This window comes from Patella vulgata, chromosome 5, assembly GCF_932274485.2.
Source record: "Patella vulgata chromosome 5, xgPatVulg1.2, whole genome shotgun sequence".
Taxonomy (NCBI): domain Eukaryota; kingdom Metazoa; phylum Mollusca; class Gastropoda; family Patellidae; genus Patella; species Patella vulgata.
In genome coordinates, this window is record NC_065883.2 from 73,122,709 (window position 1) to 73,146,015 (window position 23,307).

Here is a 23,307-nt window from a genome sequence, read left to right on the forward strand (position 1 = left end):
TAACATGGCAGCTGTGGATGTTAAATAGCGCCTTGCTGATATTTAAGCAAATTGTTATCCATGAATGAGCTGACAGATCACCTTGGTGTTTCAAGATGGTCTCGATGCTTCCCGATCCGAAAAACTCCTGCACCAGCGAAAAGTCATTCTGGTCGATGGTTGATGTCATGATCCCATGGAAGGTTGGTGTTACTCCTTTTCCTTGTAACAGGGCTACAATCTTAGCTTCATGTTCAACAAATTCCCAGCAGACGCTTTCGTTGAAGAAATCTTTTACAACAATCTGCTTTGATGTTTTGAGCAAGTGTCCTAGATATACCACACCATAACTACCTCTCCCAATCTCTTTAAACGATTAGTCCTCGTTCTTGTAAAACACGATGTCCTTTGATCGGATGGAGGGCACAAACACAGAATCCAAGTCTTCAGGTAGATCATTTGAAGCTTCATATCCAGATGGTAAAAAGGGTGACTGTCTTGGATCGTATCCGAACATGTCCATCATGACATCTTGGTTCATGCTGAAATTCCCAAAGCTGTCAATATATACCAGACTGGCGATGTCAAAGTTTTCTTTCAAACTGCCGTTCAAAAGACTATCCTCTACGATGGCATCTTCTTCTTGGTGGCGACTTTCTGTTTCTGTTTTCTTGGCAAAATATGCTGGATCCAGTAAAGCAGCTGAACTAGTTAGTTGAATTGTAGGTTCAACACCAAGTATAAAATCCAATCTTGCTTTACGTATTTTGTGTGCAAAAGCTATACTCATCATCGGTACTGGGCAGCTGTGTTGTATCCTAATTGGTATGTCGGAAGTTCTTCCAGGAAGTGTAGCCGAATGATTTCCAAACAACATTAAGTTAGACCTAAGCACATTCTTGAAATCAACCACGCAAGAAAATGATGACGCTTCGCCAGCTGCGGAATTGATGACTCGTCTTGCCCGACCTCTAATATCTGTGTTTAAGAAGCAAGCCACACTGTTTGATGATGTTGATCTCTTTGTCATGTTTAAAGGGCTGTGTTGTACATTGTTGTCGGACGATGTAGGAACCGCAGAACATTTTGATGTTGCTGAAGTTTTAGAAAATTGTTCTCTAAGATCAAATTGAATATATACATTGTTGTTGGTAAACGGACTTGGAACCTGTGAAGAAACATCTTGGACATCTTGTGTTGTTTGTACTTGACATGATTCAACCACAGTTTCATATTGAGTCGCGTGGGCAATAAGCGTTGGTGCAGCTTGAACAAATGCTTCTGTGTATTCTGGTACAGCTTGGACAGATGTGCTAGTTGATTGTGGTGCAGCTTGGGCAAAGGCTTCCTTGAATACTGGTACAACTTGAACTGATGTACTGATTAATTGTGGTGCTGCTTGAGCAAAGGCTTCCATGCATACTGGTATAGCTTGAACTGATGCACTGATTAATTGTGGTGCAGCTTGTGCTGAAGCATCTGTGCTCTCTGGTGTAGCTGTTTGGCACCCAATAGTGGTTTGACAACTTTCAGTCTGACAGCTTATATCATGATACATAATTGGATCAACAGTTTGAGTAGACATGGATTTTGGGAACAAATCATCAATAATTTCTTGATGTTGTCCAATATTTTCCAGCAACGCCTTGGTATTAATCTTTGATTTTTCTCCATTGTTCTTGGTAACAAGAACTTCTATCTTTATATCGTGGTTATTAAGGAGTTTTGATAGTAGTATTTCCAGATCGTTGATGGTAGCATGGTCATCGGTTTGTACGGAAGCTGTAGTAGTCTTAGGTTTATGGGTTTTCAATGGAATAAGACAAAATTTTTGTTGGGGTTCACATCCTTTTAACCAAACAGATTTTAAGGGATCGGTCTGGCAATTTCCTTGTTTCCATGATTTTTCTCCCGTAAAACTATACCCACCAACGATATTCCTGGAAGATAAAATAGAAAAAGAGATTGAGTTACTAGTTCGTTTATGAACTTATGATTTGAACATTCAAGTTTCACACTACAAGTACAATCTTATTTAATCTAGCTATATTGATGGGGCCTACATCCAATGTTTATCAAGGCTTATTAAGTGAAATGAAACGAAATTGGGTTTAACGTCCTGCTATATGGTACTGATTAAATAACCTGATATCTGATTTGTGACATACATCTTCCCCTTAATTAAAGTAGCATTATTAATGTGCCAGATATTTAATTATCGTTGTGAGTTGTTCAAATATTATAAACTATAATTTTACCTTTGAAAATCACGACCCACTATTTTCAGTGAAACTCTTCGAGTATTCAAGAGTCGCAATTCTTGTTTACAAAGCTGCAATAAATGAAAATAAAACAATCCATTATTATGATAATCATAATTTAACAACTACGCAGTTTTACACATTATTAATATCATATTCATAAATAGAGGCTAATTAATTATTTGACTTTTCGTTATCTCGTCGTTACTGTAACAAAAATCTACGGCGACTGTCAATCGGGTATACAGTTTAGTAGTTTTACATTCGATTTGGGCTTGATTTTATATTAAATGAAAAGTTTGTCAGAGGTCAAATTCTAATGAAAATTATAAAGCTAGCTACATATGAATATTGTGGGCTCTAGACCAGTAGAGTCTAGCTCCAAATTCCTGTCGAACTCCAATGACAAAACACAGTTTTCATATTTCATCTGTGATAGGCCTAGAGTGTGGTACGGTAACTAAACTTGTAAGGTAGCAATCTCGGCGATGTGAAGTTGTTCGTTGTTCGGTATTCGCGAATAACGAACAACGAGCCAGTTTGTTGTTCGGTATTCGCTAATAACGAATAACGAGCTAGTTTGTTGTTCGGTATTAGCGAATAACGAACAACAAACTGAATCGTTGTTCGTTATTCACCAGATATGGAATTAGTAATATAATAAAGGCACTTTATAGGGAATACGTCAGGTGTGGGTTTTTATTAGCCTAGGCCTAATTGGTTCATAAATCTTTAAAATCTTGTAAAATAGATCCTAACAGCCTGTCTTTCTAACAGAACAACGAGCAGTTTCATATTGGCAAATTGAAATAACGAACAACGAGCCAATTTGTTGTTCGGTATTTGCGAATAACGAACAACGAGCTGGTTTGTTGTTTGTTATTCACCGGATATGGAATTAGTAATATAATAAAAGGCAGGTTGTTACTATTTCCCAAGACTTTGAAGATTTATGAACCAATTACTGACTTTAGGCTAATAAATTAAAACCCCACCCCGACGTATTGCCTATACTATACTGCACTCCTATCAGCCTATAGTATAAAAGTGCCTTTATTAGGCCTATATTTACTAATTCCTTGTCTGCGATATCACCTCGGTGGAAGCGGACGTAAAATACAAACTAACTACTACTACATTACTAATTCCATATCTAGTGAATAACGAACAACCAACCAGTTTGTTGTTTGTTATTCCGATTCGCGAATACCGAACAACAAACTAGCTCGCTGTTCGTTATTCGTGAATTGAATAGCCTAGGGCCCTAGTGGGGGCCTACCAAACATTGAAACAACAAACTGGTTCTTTGTATTGTTCGTTATTCGCGAATACCGAACAACGAACAACAAGCTAACTTCACGTCGCTAGCAAGGTCCTGGCTAGGCCTAGACGGCTTCATGTGTGTAAGAAATGACGAACTTACCTCAAGAGCAGATGAAAAGAATTTGTAAAATAATGATGGCGATCGTCTTCCTTCACTGGCTTCAGACAAATCATTCTGCTGAGAATCAGATTGATTATTCAGATGAATAATGTTGGCGATGCTGTTGTTATCTTCCGGTTTACTCACACTGTGATCAAACGATTCCGCGGATAATATAATCATCTTTAACGTATTGAAATTCTCCAAGATTAATATCTTTGGAAAAGGACAATGATATCAAGAAGGTTCACACAATGGCGAAAATCTCCTTGACTTCTAAAATCTCTAAGGATTTTGTAGCTAGGCCGTGACGTTGTCAAGGCCTGACGTCACATATTCCATTGTGACGTCATTTTACTTTTTTTTCATTCTCCCAAGCAGAGTTGTCTTCCCTTGCAGTTCGCCTAAATGCTTGATTGTGAGAGCTGCATGGAAGAATGTGTTTTTCTCCTATCCCTTCATTAAAAAAGCCATCTATTATTGGTTATGGTAATCCGTATTGTTTTTAGACATCCATGTAAGTCGAGAATAAGAAGGAATTTGTGTATCTTAATAAACGATATCCGTGATTTTCAAAATAACCCATTCGGGCAATATTCGTTGTATTATACGCCCGCACCCCTGATCGCTACCCATTTTCCCACAAGAATTAAAATAAATAAATGAAAATATCGGAACAATCAATTTCAGAATGCATAACTAAGAGTAGGCCTATGTTGTCTATAGTTTGGTTGTTGGACTTTCTTATACGCACAGTCATGGCAGAATGTCCAGAAATTCGGTTGAGAGAATTTTAATAAATCCAGCCCATATTTCCACCAAATGACATTATTAAATCCATCATTTTGACAATGGCAGTTATTGTGATCTACAGCTGTGGTCTACCAAAGGTTGTGTTTCAGGGCAATTAAGTTTGTTTTGTTTTGTGTTTTATTTAATTTAAAAAACTTCGACTTCGTGTAAAGCATTTACGTTATGACCGTGTAAAGTGTTTACGTTAGGACTTTGTAAAAGCATTGTTACTAAATTTAAAGCTTACATTAAATCTCACCCCGTTTCTATACCACAGAGTTCCAAGGTGTCTCAGTAAGTAGCTTGAAGGTCCCGTGTTCGATCTCTCGGTTGGCCAAGAAAGTTCATCCGGATTTTCCGGCTTGGTCCTCCCTTGTCAGTGACATAGGCGTAGGAGCCGGGGGCCAGGGGGGGGGGGGCATTTTGCCCCCCCAAAAAATTTATTTTCGGGCAATGAAAAAATCGACGACCTTTTTTTTTCTATTAACGTTTAGAGAAAAAATATAACTAACTTATTTCTATGAGATCCACACTGCCCGAAAAGTATTTTCTCGTCTTTTTCTTGTCCACTGCATGCCCGAAAATATGCCCGAAGCTCTCTTATGATAGGTATGCCCGAAAAAACGGTATTGCCCGAAAATAGATATTGCCCGAAAAACGGCCATCGGGACGGAAAACGGCAGAGGAAACGAGCCAAATGGAAAACTGCTAGGAAACAGCCAGTTGCCAGGGTGGATTTGCCCGTTTTCGGTGGTGCGGCAGTGACCAAAACACTATATCAGCTGATATAGTGACCCTGCCCTTCGTTGTTCTTAGTATATTATCTTAAGATGTTCACAGTAGAGTATAATTCATACAGTCACATTATACATTGCAGAAGTAGAGGTACCTATATCGCATTTAAAACTTTTGATTCAGTACCGGAAATGAAATGAAATGGGGTTTACCGTCCTACTGTTCTGCTCCTATACTGGGCTAATGAAGACGAGCATACGCCATACAGTGTGCTATGAGGGAAATTTTGCCCGGTTCAGTACCGGACTTTAAATTGTTTTCAAAAATTAAAATTACTAGCTATACGGATGAGACGATATTTCAGTGTTTTCATTGATTTAAAACTAGTACACATACGGTGAATCTTGCTATTGTTTGCTTTATTGTGAATCTCGGGCAATTTTTTTTTCTGCCGATATTTTTGGCGTTTGGGAGCATTGTGTGAAACACTAGTTCATAGTATTGCATAATATTATACATACAAAACCACCTAGTAATAAAATATTTGAGAAAAAAAGTGATGCGTCGCGTAAATTTTTAATTTCCGTCCTAGTCCGGACTTTTTTCCGTATGCAAATGAACTTCGTCGTAGATCCCATATAAGGTATATGTTCTAATATGCTAAGTTCTATTATGCATTTGCCTATAATGCAAAATGCAGAATAGAAGTGCAATGTGCAAAATAACTATTATACCGTATTTTGTATTATTAAAAAGTGTATTCTGTATTTCAACACCGTGACAATGGTATTGTGGAGCAATGGAAAATGCAAATTGTAAAACTATAATACGTATTTTGAACTGCTGACATATGCATTTTGCACCGTAAACAATGAAATAATATTGGCACCGTTATACTTCCATAAATTTCTTGTTACCAGATATTAGCGATATAGCTCCTTTAATGTATAGTTTCATTACCAGGTACTTCAAAACATTGGTTCAGTTGGATGGTAAACATTTTCTGCTTAGAATGTTTTTAGGTTAATCTTTATAACACCATTTTAGATAGTTGCAGACAATTTCAAGAAAATTCAGTTTGGGAATTTATTCAATCTAATCTATTTGGATAATATATTCACAGAAATGTATTTGCAGTATCGGCTTAATGTGTGGATTTGACGGGCTAGGTCTATTTGTTAAGGCCAACTCAATTTTCGTTAAGGTGACTGAGATGTAAATAAGGTTAGGGAATGTGATTGTTGGCGAGATTGTAGGTTAGGGTTAGGATTGGCGCTAGCCCTGTATACATCTTGTGACCATTGTCCAAACTTGAAGTTGGCCTTAATCAATTACATCTGACCGCATTTGACGGGGCTTCTATTAAGACACCGTATGGACGTGCCTCTCATATTTCTAAAATGTTTTACTTTTGTTCCTGAGTCCTGATCTGGTGAGACGATTATCTCTGAATATCAAAATATTGTTTAATTAATCTAATACCTAGTGTTAGAATTATATTGATTTATATTATATTATATTGATTATATATAATCAATACAATATACTATATATTGATCATATTGATTTCGATATATATACTATATTGATTATATTATATTGATTTCGGGCAATTTTCTCTTATGCCCCCCTGAATTACTTTGAGCTCCTACGCCTATGGTCAGTGATGTAGGACGGAGGGCACACCACACACACCCACACACCCACACACACTCTACCCTCTTAAACACTACAAGAGAAAATGTTGCAAAATCAAGGTGTCAGGATTATTCGAGTCATAGGCCTAATGAGTAACCGAGTCGTATTACCCTTGACAACAGATGATGTGAAGGTCACTACCATCATATATTTTAGAAAATACGTATCTGAAACCTAGGAGCGCCCCGTTAAACTAAACATAGAAAAATGTGAAGCTTATATATGAACCACGCGGATCTTTAAGATATTGAACTGTTTTGTTATTCGAAATTGCTTCGTCATATCACACGCTTAGTCTATACACGACGTTATCAAAGCACGAGATAGATCGCGCTTTAAATATAAAGGGGTTAAACGAAAGTAGATCATCATATCTTGTCAGTATCATATCAGTGCACGAGACAGAAAGGTAAGATTGGATTTCACGGTTTATTTATTTCATAATTGTCATTTATACAGGTATGTACGTACAAAGCAGTGTTTAATGAAAGAAAAGCAGAAAAGTTAAAGAAATTCAGTTTAATTCACACAGAGAGACAGAGAGAGCTGGGGTTTAACGTCCACTTGACACAAACTAGGTCATTTCGGGACTAACACATGGTTCAATTTTATTTCAACAATTAATTATCTTTAGCAGTTGGAGGAAAACGGAAGATGGGCATATTCCACACAGTGTGCTATTTTGTCTGGGCAGAAATTGTATGCCAACTGTCAAAGGGTTCTTTCACGCGCACGCCAATAGGTACACTGGATCTAGGTTGTTCGTCCCACCCGAATGACTAGACGCTGTTCCTTGCACCACTAACAAGGGGTTTAGCAGAGAAAGCACCCATTTATTTCATTTCATAATTCATATTGGTACATCATGTTTGGAATTTAACCCCGTGCGAACAATTTCTGCACCCATATTTGATAATGTTTCATATGAATGTACATTTTAGATGTATCGTCAAGGAGTAGTCGTGTTGTTGACTGTTCTGTCAACAGTGTTTGCAGCTCAGATAAAATACATGCGTATACCAGAATTAGATGAAGAATGGGAGACGTTTAAACAGACGTATAATAAAAACTACCCGGATGTTGAACAGGATCAAAGGTAAACAGTTAAATTTTACATGAACTAAGCTGATCATTTATAAGCTGTCTGGTACGCTAGAGCGTGAACATTTTATGAAGACTTTTTGGCTAGAGGTCTATCATTTTGTATTTTAAGTCGGAGTATTTGGATATAACGTATTGTATTGTTATTTTAAGAAGGGGTATTTGGATATAACGTACTGTATTGTTATTTTAAGACGGAGTATTTGGATATAACGTTTTGTATTGTTATTTTAAGACGGAGTATATGGATATAACGTATTGTATTGTTATTTTAAGACGGGAGTATTTGGGTATAACGTATTGTATTGTTATTTAAGACGGAGTATTTGGATATAACGTATTGTATTGTTTTTTAAGACGGAGTATTTGGGAAGCTAATTTAGATTATATAAACGAACATAATAAACGAGCTGATGAAGGTCAATATACTTTCTGGTTGGCTGTCAACCAGTTCGCTGATATGGTGGGTATTATTTACACTGATCTATATATCAAATATAAAGTTTGGTTGTAGGCATTGTTTTTATAATCCGTTGAAATGAAATTGGGTTTACGTCCTACTGTTCTGCTCCGACTTGACTAATAAAGACGGGCATACGCCGTACAGTGCGCTGTGAGGGAAATTTTTTCCGGACAGCGGTGCTATGGCCTACTCTTATATCGAATTCCAACTGCCAAGGGATCTTTTACGTGCACGCCAAGAATTATTTTACGTGCACGATAATGTACCATCCGCACGATTATATCATTTTCACTTGCCAGGTCCTCGGTCCTATAACCCATTGAAACACTAAGAGCTGAAATATGTACGAGGATCTTAACCCTGATCCAATGAAAACGTCGTATCCGTAGAATATTTTCGTTTTAATGAATAAATGAAATTAAATGAAATGGGGTTTAACGTCCTACTGTTCTACTCCGATTGGGCTAATGACAGAAGTCAGTTTCACGAACCGTGTGCATATTTTACGAACACGCAAGTTCCAATCAGATTAAAACACTACATGTATTTCATTTCGTTTTTTATATTTCAAAATTTCGTTTAACTTGCCTTCAATATAGATCTGTATTTTAATAAGAATGACGCAAGTTCAATAGTCAGAGTCTAGAGTTGTCCCCCCCCCCCCCCAGAGTACTAGACCCTATCCTTGAGTCTTAGGGAATACAATCAAGGTTTTGGACCGGGCATTCTTAACTCTCCTGCGGATACTGTCACCCATTATAGCTCGACGTGTCTTTATTATTTGGAATGATTGCATATTTTTGGTTCTAGGTGAGGAAGTTCTTATAGTGTTTCCGATGGCATTCTTTACGTTGTGATCAGATTGTGTGATGATCGTCGGCGATTCGGCTGTCGGTCACCATGAATATCTCCGGTCAAGTAAACCTTGGTCTCAAATATTTATACTTTTCAGACGAACAAAGAGTTTGTAGCTACCATGAATATAAATAAGATGACGTCAGAGAGATCTGGTGAAGAGAATACTGAATTTAAAGGTATAGACATTGAGAGTCTACCAACAGAGGTTGATTGGAGAGCAAAAGGTTACGTCACGTCAGTTTCAAATCAGGTTTGAATTCCGCGAAGTTTATTCTCTATCATAAAACATGACCGGTTTAAGAAAGTTTAATATGACCGGTAGTATAGGGTTTTACTGTAAAGGCCCACCATGCACATTGCAAGCTAATGAACTATTTCTTTTTAAATATAAATATCAGCAACGAAAGAATACAAAATATAACGACATTAGGTTCGTAGTTGAAATAGAAAGAATCAGTTGCTTTTTTTTATATTTTAGGGCCAGTGTGGATCATGTTGGGCTTTCTCTGCTCTAGGTTCTCTAGAAGGGCAACATTTTAAACAAACAGGTGTCCTGGTTAAACTCTCGGCCCAGAATCTCATGGATTGTTCACAGAAAGAAGGTGAGAGACAAAATACCACTTCCTACGTGCATATTTTCTTCTACTTCCGGTAAAATTGTTTACTTCCTGGATTGTATCGGAATTACAACATAGGTCCGAATGCATCTCGCCGATTGGCTATAGTAAAAGTTACATTCTGGGATATCGACGTTTAACCAACTATACTATTCAAAAAAAGTAGGGGATATTTGATTTTGGGGGCATAATACTAAAATATGCAAATGACTACGAAAAAAGTCACTATAGAACCTAACAGAAGAAACATTTCCAGTTACATGTGACGCCCAAACGCACCAATAGCTACCGCATGGAATGCAGGTGATGCTTGGGATCATCATGGGGGTCCAACCCAAGATTTGCACGACTCTGACTTTGAATGTTACAGTCATTGTGGCATTGAATTCCAGGGTGGAAACATCAGTTTAATTGTTTTAGTGACCAGAAAACAAATTTTGATATGCGTCGGCTTACCCAAAATGAAAGGTTACGTGCCCTTGGCATGCTACAGATCGGCACAACACAGGCGGTTGTGGCGCGGACGATGAATGTTTCTCAGTCTGTCATAAGCAGGCTATGGTCCAGATACCGTGATACACAATCTGTACAGGACAGACCACGCTCAGGTCGACCAAGGGCGACAACTCAAGCCCAGGATCGATTTATCCGTACCTTGGCCTTGAGAAATCGTGTCATCACAGCAAATCAGATCAGCGCTCGTCTTCAAACAGACACTGGTGTGAGAGTGAGTGACCAGACGATTCGGAATCGACTGCATAGGGGTCACCTTCGCGCCCGACGTCCTTGCGTGATCCCTTGTTTGAGAGATCATCACATTCAGGCAAGACGTCGTTGGTGTAGGGATCGTCAACACTGGGATAATCGACGCTGGAGCAATGTGATGTTTTCAGATGAGTCAAGGTTCACTGTTGATTTTTTGGACAGACGTAGGAGGGTGTGGCGTCGTCGAAACGAGCGCTTCCAAGACGTTAACGTCATCAGACATGATCGATTTGGGGTTGGTTCTGTTATGGTGTGGGGAGGCATCACTGTTGCTGGAAGAACGGCTTTACATGTTGTTGCAGGGCGTGTTACAGGCCAGTACTACCGGGACAACATCTTGGCAGTCCATGTTGTGCCGTTCGCACGACGTCATGGCCGCCGTTTCATCTTCCAGGATGACAACGCAAGATGTCACAGGGCCAGGATCGTTACAGGTTACCTCCAGCAACAGAACATCACCACATTACCTTGGCCAGCACTGAGTCCCGACCTCTCCCCCATCGAGCATGTTTGGGACATGCTTGGACAAAGGTTACGTCAACGTCAACAACGTCCTGCCAATGTCCAAGAACTTGCTGCTGCGTTGCAACAGGAATGGGACAATCTGGACCAAAATGACCTTAGACGTCTCATTAGGAGTATGCCACGTCGGATCAATGCTTGTTTGGCAAACAGAGGAGGATTTACCCGTTACTGACTTGGTTGTGATGCTGTGGTAACTTTGCTGTTTGACCCCGGGTATCATTTTACCCTTATAATGGTCAGTCTGTGCCTTACTTAGTCTAACGATCATTTGGAATAAATCGATGAATGTGAACTTCATTTCATTTTGTCATTTGTTTCTTCGTCAGTTTCATTAGGTGACTTTAATAACACTTAAAAATCAAATATCCCCTACTTTTTTTGAATAGTATACTACAGCATCTAATTACAGACTGCAGTCTATTAGTGATTTTCAAGGAGTTTAACGATTAAGAGTTCGATTTTCAAATAGGAATTGAGTCGAAAACCACCGGGAATGCATCATTGGATTTTACTTGTCAGGGGTGTGATCACATGAACAGACTGCCCATTTCTTATACACCCAAATTGTCGTCACCCTTATCTGTCCGTCCGCCAGCAATTGGTTTGCGACCATCCGTTCTGGAGTTAAGCTCCCCTTTCCGAAAAGACCATGAACCTGAAAGAGGCTTCAAGTTTTCTGTCATAAGAGAACGACCATCCGTTCTGGAGTTAAGCTCCCCTTTCCGAAAAGACCATGAACCTGAAAGAGGCTTCAAGTTTTCTGTCATAAGAGAACGACCATCCGTTCTGGAGTTAAGCTCCCCTTTCCGAAAAGACCATGAACCTGAAAGAGGCTTCAAGTTTTCTGTCATAAGAGAACGACCCTTATATTGATATTTTCTGAACCCGTTGTGAATATGGATTTAATAGCATTGGGCTCATTGGGGGACAAACCCTATCGCCCGCCCGCATATCCCCTTTTCCGAAAACATTGTAAACGCGATAGAAGCAGTAGGTTTTAATAGATTTCTTCAAAAACTGTGTAAAGCATTTCAACTGTGGAAAGATCTGTTCGTCTAAATCAAGCACTGTAGAGTACGTGTCTGGAAAAACCGAACCGGAGAGCGATTACATTTCGTGAAGGTATCCATATCAAAATAAGCTAACATCCTAGTATTCATTTGGGGTAAACTGTTGCGAGACACAATCTGATTAAAACACAGATCCTATTTAGTTTCGTTTTTTTATAGTTCAACATTTCGTTTTACTTGTCTTTACTACACTATATAACCCAGTGTGTTGCAACGAGTTCTTGGCGTGCGATGCAAGGAACTGTGGGTGTCCCACTAGAAATATCAACGCTGATTAATTAATCAAATATCTGACGTCACATGCCAATATGCCGCTCGTGTGACCCCTAACGCGACCTTCCACTACAACTTGTCAGATCTTCATGTAGTGGAGGCCATCGAAAGTATAAAAAAAACGAAACGAAATGTAGATCTGTATTTTAATCAGATTGGTCGATACGTACCTGTTCTGTGGGCGTATTTACATGCTTTAGGTGGCTATCGTTATATGCCGTATTGTGGTACATGGGTATAATTTATTTTTATTCCTATGTAGGTAACAACGGTTGTAATGGCGGTTTGATGGACAGCTCTTTTAAATATATTAAAATAAATAATGGAGTTGACACTACTGCATCTTATCCTTATACTGGAAAGGTAATGTCCGCTTATATCAGCCACCAGAACACACCAAGGGCAGATCACCCTTAAACCAGTATTACTTCTTATCCATGCATTAGAAGGAAGGGGAAATGGGTCTTTCATGCTTGCTAGGCGCACAGAAATAAACTACACGGATAACGCGTCTATAATTTCGGTTTCGTGAATTAACGATTTTGTTTTACTTCACCTGGGGTCAACATCCATTACAGTTTCAACATTTAGGTCTACTAAATGAAAACATGCAAAACGTTTCAGTATTCGTTACTGTAAGGAGCTACGGTGAGTCGCTGTGGTGGCTCGCTGCGGTGACTCAGTCAGTGAGACGTTGACTCGCTATCCTGGAGGTCCTGTGTTCGATTCCGTTGTTGGCCCAGAAAGTTCATCTGGATTTTCCGGCGTGGTCCCCCCTTGTCAGTTGTGCAGAACAGAGGGCCTTGCAAATGATAACGTATAGTTGTTCGGATGGGACAAAAAACGAGGTTCCGTGTACGCATTTTCGTGAAAGTAGAATAACCCTTTGCAGTTTAAATTCCATATAAGAGTAGGCCATGGCAATTCTATTAACCCTTGTAGTACACTGTATGGCGTATACCCATCTTCATCAACCCACTCGAAACAGAACAGTAGGGCCCTAAAAACATTTCATTTTATATACCAGATGAAAACCTGTAAAACGTTGCGGTATTTGTTACTGCACGTGCACATGTCACGCTGGGTATTATGAGCAGCACATCGATGTAATAAGTGATTACATTATTATTTCAGGATGGTACAAAATGTTTGTTTAAACGGGAAAATGTTGGAGCTACGTTAAAGAGCTATGTTGATCTACCTAAAGGCAGTGAAGCAGCTTTACAGAAAGCCGTTGCTATGGTTGGGCCCATCAGCGTTGCCATAAACGCCGAAAACACATCCTACCAATTTTATAAGAAAGGTGTCTATTACGAACCCGCGTGTAGTTCAAGCCAACTTGATCATGCCAATCTTGTAACTGGTTATGGTGTTACTAACAATACTGAATATTGGATGGTTAAAGACAGGTACAACCAATAGGATTTCTTGTTATAACCTGCTTCTTGTTAGATTGAAATAAATGAGGCAGGAATGTTGTCATGGTAACTGAGTGGGTGGGGAGTTCTCGAACTAGTAGTATGTAGGTAGTCTTGACTTTGGAAAATGGTGGTAAATGAGGCAGGAATATGAACATGGTCACTGTGTGGAGGGCACCAACGGCGCATCTTTCCACAGCATGTCGTGTTCTTAGGACAATACCACATCCAACAAAATCGGTCTGGCCGGACCGCCACTTCCCATGGTAAACTATGCTGCGCAATGTCGCTTTAGCCACAATACGATTACACTTAATGCTGGGGGGTTGGATGGCTATTGTGAGCGCGCTGTATCATAAAGTCTGTCATTGAGTCGACTGGCGTGGTTTCGAATCCCCGGTTGTACGTGGCAAGCATTAGGGTAGCCTGTCCAACCTCGTGGGTTTTCTCCGGGTCCTCCGGTTTCCTCCACTGCTAAAGACCCCTACGCGCAAGCGAATTATGTAAATAAAATTAAACCATATTTTAGTCCCGAAATGACCTAGTTTGTGTCGAGTGGACGTTAAACCCCATTTCTCTCTCTCACACTTAATGCTAAAAGTCAACATGATTAAAAATAGCCAAACATAAAAAAAAGATAATAAAAAAAACCAGTACGATAAAAGGTTCTGTCGTGTTATCGACACTTAATTGGTCGTGTTGTCATGACCAAAAGGATGCCATGCCACCGTACATGTAATCGGTACCAATAAGGTCTTATAAGAGAACGATACTCAAAGTTATATAGATGCACTGAAACCTATAATCTGATTAAAACACAGATCCTATTTCTGTTCGTTTTTTATAGTTCAAAATTTCGTTTTACTTGTCTTTACTACACTACGATGTACGATGTACGGAATTGGCCTAAGATGTACGGAACTGGGGGTATCCTACTAGAAACATCAACGCTGATTCGTTAATCAAATTCTGACGTTATAAGATCAAGCACTTCTCGTATTGCCTCTGACTACAACTGGTCAGATCTTCGTGTAGTGGAGGCCATCAAAAGTATAAAAATAAAAACGAAACGAAATAAAGATCTGTACTTTAATTATATTTTTCGAAACAACGTACATTGTATAAAATTTATGTTCTGTACAAAATGTTATTGTCAAAGTTAATTTGTTTGTTTCTTATATTTTAGTTGGGGTACTTCATGGGGAATGGATGGTTATATAATGATGTCTAGAAACAGGAATAACAACTGTGGTATTGCCACCACCGCCAGTTATCCCATAGTCTGAACTGTATTTTAAGTTGGCCTTGCCCTATAAATGAAGAATTTGTTATTTTGTTAATAAACAAAATTTTCATGATTTTTCGCTGTTTTTTTTTTATTAATGAAATGAAATGAGATAGAACATCATCATTATCCGTTCAATAGTTGACATGCCTTGTCAGATCGTGTACAATATTCGTCGCAAAAAACCGACTTCCCAGCTGAACAAGTGCTACCCCCGACGACTTGAAAGACGTCTGTCTACCAACCGCCCTTCCTGCTTGATTGTCGTGATTATAGGAAGTGATCGGGATAGAAGTCATTGTTAATATCCCGCTGTGACATGCGAAGAACCGGTCATGGACGACAACTCGGTTGGTTGTGAAATAAATCTGACACCCAGACGGTAATAACAATAAGGTGGTGAATGAAAACATTTGGGGCAAGAGCTTTTAGTTTTCTTGCTCCATCAACGATCTTTCAGTGTTCATCGAAAGTCCTCCTGCTGTTGAGTAGTTTAAATAAAATAAAACCAAGTACGAACAATCCAAACCATAAGACAGAATTCGAAGTCCTAAAAAACGTTATTGGCAATATAGTGTATTCGAGGTAAATAGTGTAATCAGCAAATGGACTGCTCCTCGTGTACAAAATACACGACAAACAGTGGTAACAGGTGTCCGGAAGAGTAAGCTTACCTATTTCAACGTTATATTTAATTTAAAATTGTTGGTAGACAGCGCATAGACTATAGATCATACTTTAAGAGTGGAATTGAAGCTATACAAATGTTCATATTATTAATAATATCTTCTGTAACCACATGTTGTTATCTAGTTCCCAGTCTCAGCAAAACAGTAGGACGTTCAATCCCATTTCATTTCATTTCATTTAACTTATCTAGTTTTATCTTCTGTAATTAATACACGTGTTCTTATCTAATTGATAAATAATTAACTATATTTTCCCTTATCCACAGATAACAATAAATCGTGTCGTACAATTACTTTATCATCACTTGTGTCTAGAGGAAAAATATTGAAATCTGGCGACAAATCTGGTCTTGTAACATGATGTACGATTTCAGCTACCACTTTGTTCTAACGACTTCCTGTTCCTGGACTGAACCTTTGTTCTAAATGGTATATATGGGGGGGGGGGATGGCCGAATGTTTAGCGCGAGAGCGTTGTATTATAAGGTCTGTTATTGGCGTGGTTTCGATTCCCCGGTTGTACGTGACAAGGAGTAGGGTAGCCTGTCCAACGTCGTGGGTTTTCTCCGGGTCCTACAGTTTCCTCCCATTGCTAAAAGACCCCTACGCTAAAGCGAATTATTGAACCATATGTTTGTGTCGAGTGGACGTTAAACCCCTCTGTCTCCCTCTCTCTCTCTCTCTCTCTCTCTCTGATGAATAATACAATCATTATGATTGGTGAAGAGAATCTGTACCTAACCATTGTCGCCAACAGACAAAGAAAGTTGTCCCGTATAAATTGTAGTGAATACAACTGGTTAAGTCCGTGTTAAAGACAACTACTACCTTTATCCTAGTGCTATGCAACTTTCTGACTTCCAAGAACTAGGAACCGATGGTGTTTTTGTCGACCAGTTGGCCCCTGAACGCTTTATTGTTTGTCTGAATACAAATGTCATCCGGTAAGAAATGCATCGCACGTGTAACTCCTTACAGAAACATGTACGGGTGTACATGGACCAGGAACCGAGCAAGTCAATCGATGCGCAATTGTCCAAGGAACAAGCATGCCAAGTATCATGTCGATCATACTAGAATTGGCGGAGCCGTAGTGTTGTGTTGAAGACCGTCACTCCCATAGAATTGGCGGAGCCGTAGTGTTGTGTTGAAGACCGTCACTCCCATGAAGAACTGTACGATGAGTAGTCCTTGGTCCAATTATGTCGACAATGTTCAGACATGAGCCAGTCGGGTCCTGAGTTAAAACACTGTTTTGTTATTCGAAAGTAATTCGTCATATAAGGCCGCGTCATCTAAAATATGTTATCAAAGCACGAGACAGATGTATCTTTAAATATAAAGGTGTTAAAAGAAAGTAGATCATCATATCATACCACGAGATAGAAAGGTAAGATTAAATTTCTATAGGTCTATTACTTGATGCGAAGTATTATTATATCCATCTAGGACTATTGTAGAACTATTTTCTTTATTTTTGTAATAAAGACACGATTTCTAGATACTAAAGATGAAGACAGATGGCGCGATTTCAATGGTTAGGGTGGGGTGGGGTGGGATTACCTATAGACTTTGAAGCTACAGATCTCTCTGCCCTTGTCGGTCATAATACCGGTTATTATCCCACATTGCTGTTCTGTAAACTCTAGAAGGTTTTTATAATTCATATATTATGTTTGGTATTCAACTTCGTGAGAACAGTTCATCTATTGACGCTTGATAATGTTTTAGATGTATCGTCAAGGAGTGGTGTTGGCTGTTCTGTCAACAATTTTTGCAGCTGAGATAAAATACATGCGTATACCAGAATTAGATGAAGAATGGACGAAGTTTAAACAGACGTATAATAAAAACTACCCGGATGATGAACATGATCAAAGGTAAACAAATTTTATAATTAAATTTTATTTAATTTTATAATTAAATTTTATTTAATTTTATAATTAGATTTTATTTAATTTTATAATTAAATTTTATTTAATTTTATAATTAAATTTTATTTAATTTTATAATTCAAGTTTCGTGATCAAGGGGTATGCCGTTGAATATATGGACCCCCTATTACTCTGTAATTAAAAGCTTACTAATCTTCCTTTTTACAATTTGTGTATCATTTCTTGGCCATATAATGTGGTCGCATTATAAACATATATGGGATATTGTGTCGGGTTGTATTGTTATTTTAAGACGGAGTATTTGGATATAACGTTTTGTTTTGTTATTTAAGACGGAGTACTTGGATATAACGTTTTGTATTGTAATTTTAAGACGGGGTATTTGGATATACCGTTTTGTTTTGTTATTTTAAGAGGGGGTATTTGGATATAACGTTTTGTATTGTTATTTTAAGACGGAGTATTTGGGAAGCTAATTTAGATTATATAAACGAACATAATAAACGAGCTGATGAAGGTCAATATACTTTTTGGTTGGCCGCCAACCACTTCGCTGATATGGTAAGTAACAATTACACTGCACATTACTAATTTCTGAACACCTGATACCATTTCTGGGGTGAATATTCATTTAACGATTTCCTGTCCCAGGAGACGAGGATTTAGTGTTTCCAGCATTGTTAAACTAAATATTGTCTCAAATTTATATTTTTTATATTATTTATATTTTTCAGTCTAACAAAGAATTTGTAGCTACCATGAATATTAATAAGATGACGTCAGACAGATCTATGGAAGAAAATACTGAATTTAAAGATGTAGACATTGAGAGTCTACCAACAGAAGTTGATTGGCGGACTAAAGGTTACGTCACGCCTGTTATAAACCAGGTTTGATATCAGCCAAGTTTATACTTATGTATAAGGATTTCTCAATGTCGCTAGTGTGGGACTAGTTCAGCGCTGAACGTAGCTCTCATTACAATTCAGCTGTAACTGGGCTAGGCAAAGAAAAGATTGCCCCCCCCCCTTCCCCACACACACACACACACACACCAGCTTACCTAAATTTCAGAAGGGGGCGTATTTTTAACAGCATGTTGTGTTGCACTGATTCTAACGAGGTAATCAAGGTCTTATTCTCTCACTAAAATGTTTCTTTACATTGTTCAGGCGTTCGCAGAGACTGACACACGACCATTAGCAGTAACATGTTGACCAGTAAAATTTTTCGACAAGGATTTAATAGGACGGTTCCTGAACGTACAGGGCGAGTGTAATGAGACCTACGTTCAGAGCTGAACTAGTGTGGGACTTACTGTAGAACACTGTTGTGTATATAATATGCATGCTGTTTCTGTTTTAATCCGAATACAGCATATTTATACAGTTTTAGAAGTTGGGGGAATTAATAATATTTTTGTATTTTTGTTAGATCTTAGCAATGGATAAATGCAAAATGGAAAGACTATACTAAGTTTCATTCGGTGACTAAAATATTTGGTACATCTAGTTTAAATCAACATCATTTTATTATTTTTTAGGGTCAATGTGGATCCTGTTGGGCTTTCTCTGCGCTAGGGTCTCTAGAGGGACAACATTTTAAACAAACGGGTGTCCTGGTTCAACTCTCGGCCCAGAATCTAATTCATTGTTCACAGAAAGAAGGTGAGAGAAAAAATACTAATCTCGATATTTTTGTAAAAATTACCCCGTGAGGGAGTCTTTGAATCGTAGCATACAACAGAGAAAGTTTTAGGATTTGAATGCCCTGTGCTTTGTGTTAGTCACTATCATCCAGACAAGCATTCTACGTTGAAGACTATGAGGTTATGGCTGACCGAAACTAGCTTTGTGTCAGAAATATGATGTTTGACTTTCTGACATAACACTAAAAGCGCAGGTATTGCCCCAATGATTTTTTATTTGTTGGATCAGGAACTGGTTGCTAACCGCTATACATCATCATCATCTTCCTCTTCTTTCTTTTTGGGGTGACGCTCTTCGAAAAGTCTAAGGTTCCGCCAATGCAATTCCGATCGACATGAAAATCGTCATGCATTTTCTTTGAACAACTCTGCATCGAGTTGGCGAATTAGATTTTTGAATTTCATCCAACAACTTGGCCAGGTATGACGCTGATTGTGGTATATGGATGTTATAATTAAGTTTTATTCCTATCTAGGTAACTATGGTTGTAATGGCGGTTTAATGGACAGCGCTTTTAAATATATTAAAATAAATAATGGAGTTGATACTGCTGCAGCTTACCCTTATAAAGGACAGGTAACGCCTCCTTATCCCTTCTCCTGACCACACCTAAGGCCGAACCATCCCGAAAAAATACAGAGTCATTAATTTTTAACTATCCAATGTCCTTTCCCGGATGTTTTAATGGTCAAGGATGCAAAATAAAAAAGCTATTGTTCCGCTAAAATGCCCTTTCCGCGGAAGTTTTAATGGTCAAGGATGCAAAATAAAAAAGCTATTGTTTCGCTCAAATGCCCTTTCCACGGATGTTTTAATGGCCAAGGATGCAAAATAAAAAAAGCTAGACGCACAAGACATGTCTCATTTTGACACATATATAATTTATGGATATCCGCATCACCACTAATGTAGGGGCTAATTTATTAAATGCATTTCCTTCCGACTTCGCGAACTAATGATTTTGTTTGATATTCCACAGCATCATCTTATCTTTCATAATTGTTTCAATATTTAGATTAGATAAATTTGTTACTGTACATTTTTTTAAAAAAATCTGTTACTGTAAATATCTGTACATGTTTGAGTATTTGTTACTGTAAATATGTGTACGCGCTTGTCTATTTGTTACTATAAATATCTGTTCATGTTTGTGTATTTGTTACTGTAAATATGTGTACGCGCTTGTCTATTTGTTACTGTTAATATCTGTACATGTTTGTGTATTTGTTACTGTAAATATGTGTGCGTTTTGCTTGTCTGTTTGTTACTATAAATATTATGGATGCTGTGTATTACTTGCTTCTATACAAATGTAAGGCACCAATGGGCAGCAAAGTAGTATTATTGTGTTTACTTGTTTGTCCATTTGTTACTGAAGTACTTGTTTGTCCATTTGTTACTGTAGTACCAGACTGTTAATTTGATCCTGTAGTACATTTGTTTTTATTTTGTATTTTGTTGGGGTTTTTCCCCATTTGTTACTGTAATGCATGGTTGTCCATTTGTTACTGTAGTACTTGTTTGTCCAATGTTACTGTAGTACCTGTTTGTTATTGAAGATATACAAAATGCAATGACGCCACTAGGAAGCACATAAATATATCCAGTGATAACATTATATTTCAGGATGGTACAAAATGTTTGTTTAAACGGGAAAATATTGGAGCTACGCTAAAGAGCTATGTTGATATACATAAAGGCAGTGAATTGGATTTACAGAAGGCCGTTGCTATGGTTGGACCAATCAGCGTTGGCATAAACAACGAACACCAATCCTACCGATTTTACAAGAAAGGCGTCTATTATGAACCCTCGTGTAATCCAAACCAACTTGATCATGCCAACCTTGTAACTGGTTACGGTGTTACTAGCAATGGTACTGAATATTGGATGGTTAAAGAAAGGTATTCTTATTATTACCTTGCCTTTGGAAGGCACTGATAAATGAAACAAACAGGAATGGTGCCATTATTGTTGAGAAGGTGGGAAGAACGGTGTGTCTCCCGCAGATAGTCTAAGACGAGGACCACACCTTAATTCACGTTTGGGTTCTCGAATGAGCCTGTGTTATTTCGGCATCATGGACACCTTCCTCTTCCCAGAGTAAAATATATATATCTCACAAAGTCGCATTCGCCACAGTACCATGAAATGCAATACGGAATCGTAATCTACTACCAGATTTAAAGTGGGCCAACAAAACTAATGCGAATGCACTACAATACGATCCCACCCAAGAAGCCCCCACTCCCAAACCATTACACGAGAAGTTTCAACATCTACTGTGCCTTTCATTTAGTTACAGTGTGTAGAGAACCTTTTATTGTATACAATTTGTTTGTGTCTTATATTGTAGTTGGAGTACTGCATGGGGAATGGATGGTTATATCATGATGTCTAGAAACAGGAATAACAACTGTGGTATTGCCACCACCGCCAGTTATCCCATAGTCTGAACTGTATTCTAAGTTTGTCCAGACCTTCAAATGAAAGGATTGGCTTGAATTATTATTTTGTTAATAAAATCATAAAAAATTGTCATGATTAGATTTTGTTGGGGGCGGGGGGTGGTGCATAATGAGTCATTTACGGGCATATTCAAAGAGTTGTCTATACTCGTAAAACTCGAACGACTACAAGTGCGATTTGCGTCGGTCTCTTAAAACCGTTCTCTTTCAGACGCCGGAATTCGAATCTTGGAAATTGTTTGAACTATCTTGTAACTAGCTAGTAGGTTTGAAATGAGTTATCCCGCAAATGTCGACTGTTTTGAACTATCTTGTAAACTAGTAGGTCTGAAGGAGCCACGGTGGCTAGGTGAATAAGACACTGGCTCCCAGCGTGTTCGATCCCTGCATTGGCCGAGAAAGTTCATCGAGATTTTCCAACGTGGTTTCCCCTTGTCAGAGGTACTGGACGGAGGGCCTGACAGGGACAGCTGTCTAGTCGCTAGGATGGGACGAAAACCGAGGCCCCGTGTATACATTGGCGTACACGTAAAAGATCCCTTCGCAGTTGGAATTCGATATAAGAGTAGGCCATAGTGTCACTGCCCGGGCAAAAATTCCCTCATAGCACACTGTATGGCGTATGTTCGTCTTCATTAGGACGTTAAACCACATTTCATTTCAGCACAATCAGGTTCATCACACACGGCCAGGATCTACACAGCGCAGATGTATTCGAGCCCACGTTGAAATTCCTATATGTTCGAAGATCTTTAATTTGTTTAGTAACATTCAGATAATCCAATAAATTGGGCTTATCGAAGAGCGTCACCCCAAGAACAAGAAGAACAAGAAGACGAACAAGATGAGTAGCGTTTAGCAACCACTTCTTGCTCTAAAAAAAATAAAGAAATGAGAGAGAGAGAGAGAGAGAGAGAGAGGGAGAGAGAGAGAGAGAGGATTTAGCGTCCACTCGACACAAACAATAATTCGCTTTCGCGTAGGGGTCTTTTAGCAATGGGAGAAAAGTGTAGGACCGAGAGAAAATCCACGACGTTAGACAGGCGACCCTACTCCTTGTCACGTACAACCGGGGAATCGAAACCCCGCCAATAACATACCTCGCGCTAAACATTCGGCCATCCACCCCCATATATACCACAGAGAACAAAGGTTCAGTCCAGGAACAGGAAGTCGTTAGAACAATGTGGTAGCTGAAATCGTACATCATGTTAAAAGACCAGTTTTCCTCCAGACAGAAGTGATGATAAAGTAATTGTACGACACGATTTATTGTTATCTGT

At 38.6% G+C, this 23,307-nt stretch overlaps 2 protein-coding genes across 2 annotated transcripts; both read left to right on the plus strand.

The window, feature by feature from the left end:
* The first annotated feature begins 8,233 nt into the window (after positions 1-8,233).
* Positions 8,234-15,264, plus strand: LOC126822394 (procathepsin L-like). Its single transcript, XM_056101059.1, has 7 exons — positions 8,234-8,244; positions 8,347-8,452; positions 9,405-9,560; positions 9,789-9,912; positions 12,823-12,923; positions 13,695-13,969; positions 15,165-15,264. The coding sequence occupies exons 1-7, from the start codon at positions 8,234-8,236 to the stop codon at positions 15,262-15,264; spliced, it is 873 nt and encodes a 290-aa protein (XP_055957034.1).
* Positions 15,265-18,605: 3,341 nt separating this feature from the next.
* Positions 18,606-22,034, plus strand: LOC126822397 (procathepsin L). The gene is made up of 5 exons (XM_050551295.2): positions 18,606-18,737; positions 19,391-19,514; positions 20,032-20,132; positions 21,183-21,460; positions 21,913-22,034. The coding sequence occupies exons 1-5, from the start codon at positions 18,606-18,608 to the stop codon at positions 22,010-22,012; spliced, it is 735 nt and encodes a 244-aa protein (XP_050407252.1). The 3' UTR covers positions 22,013-22,034.
* Positions 22,035-23,307: the final 1,273 nt, after the last annotated feature.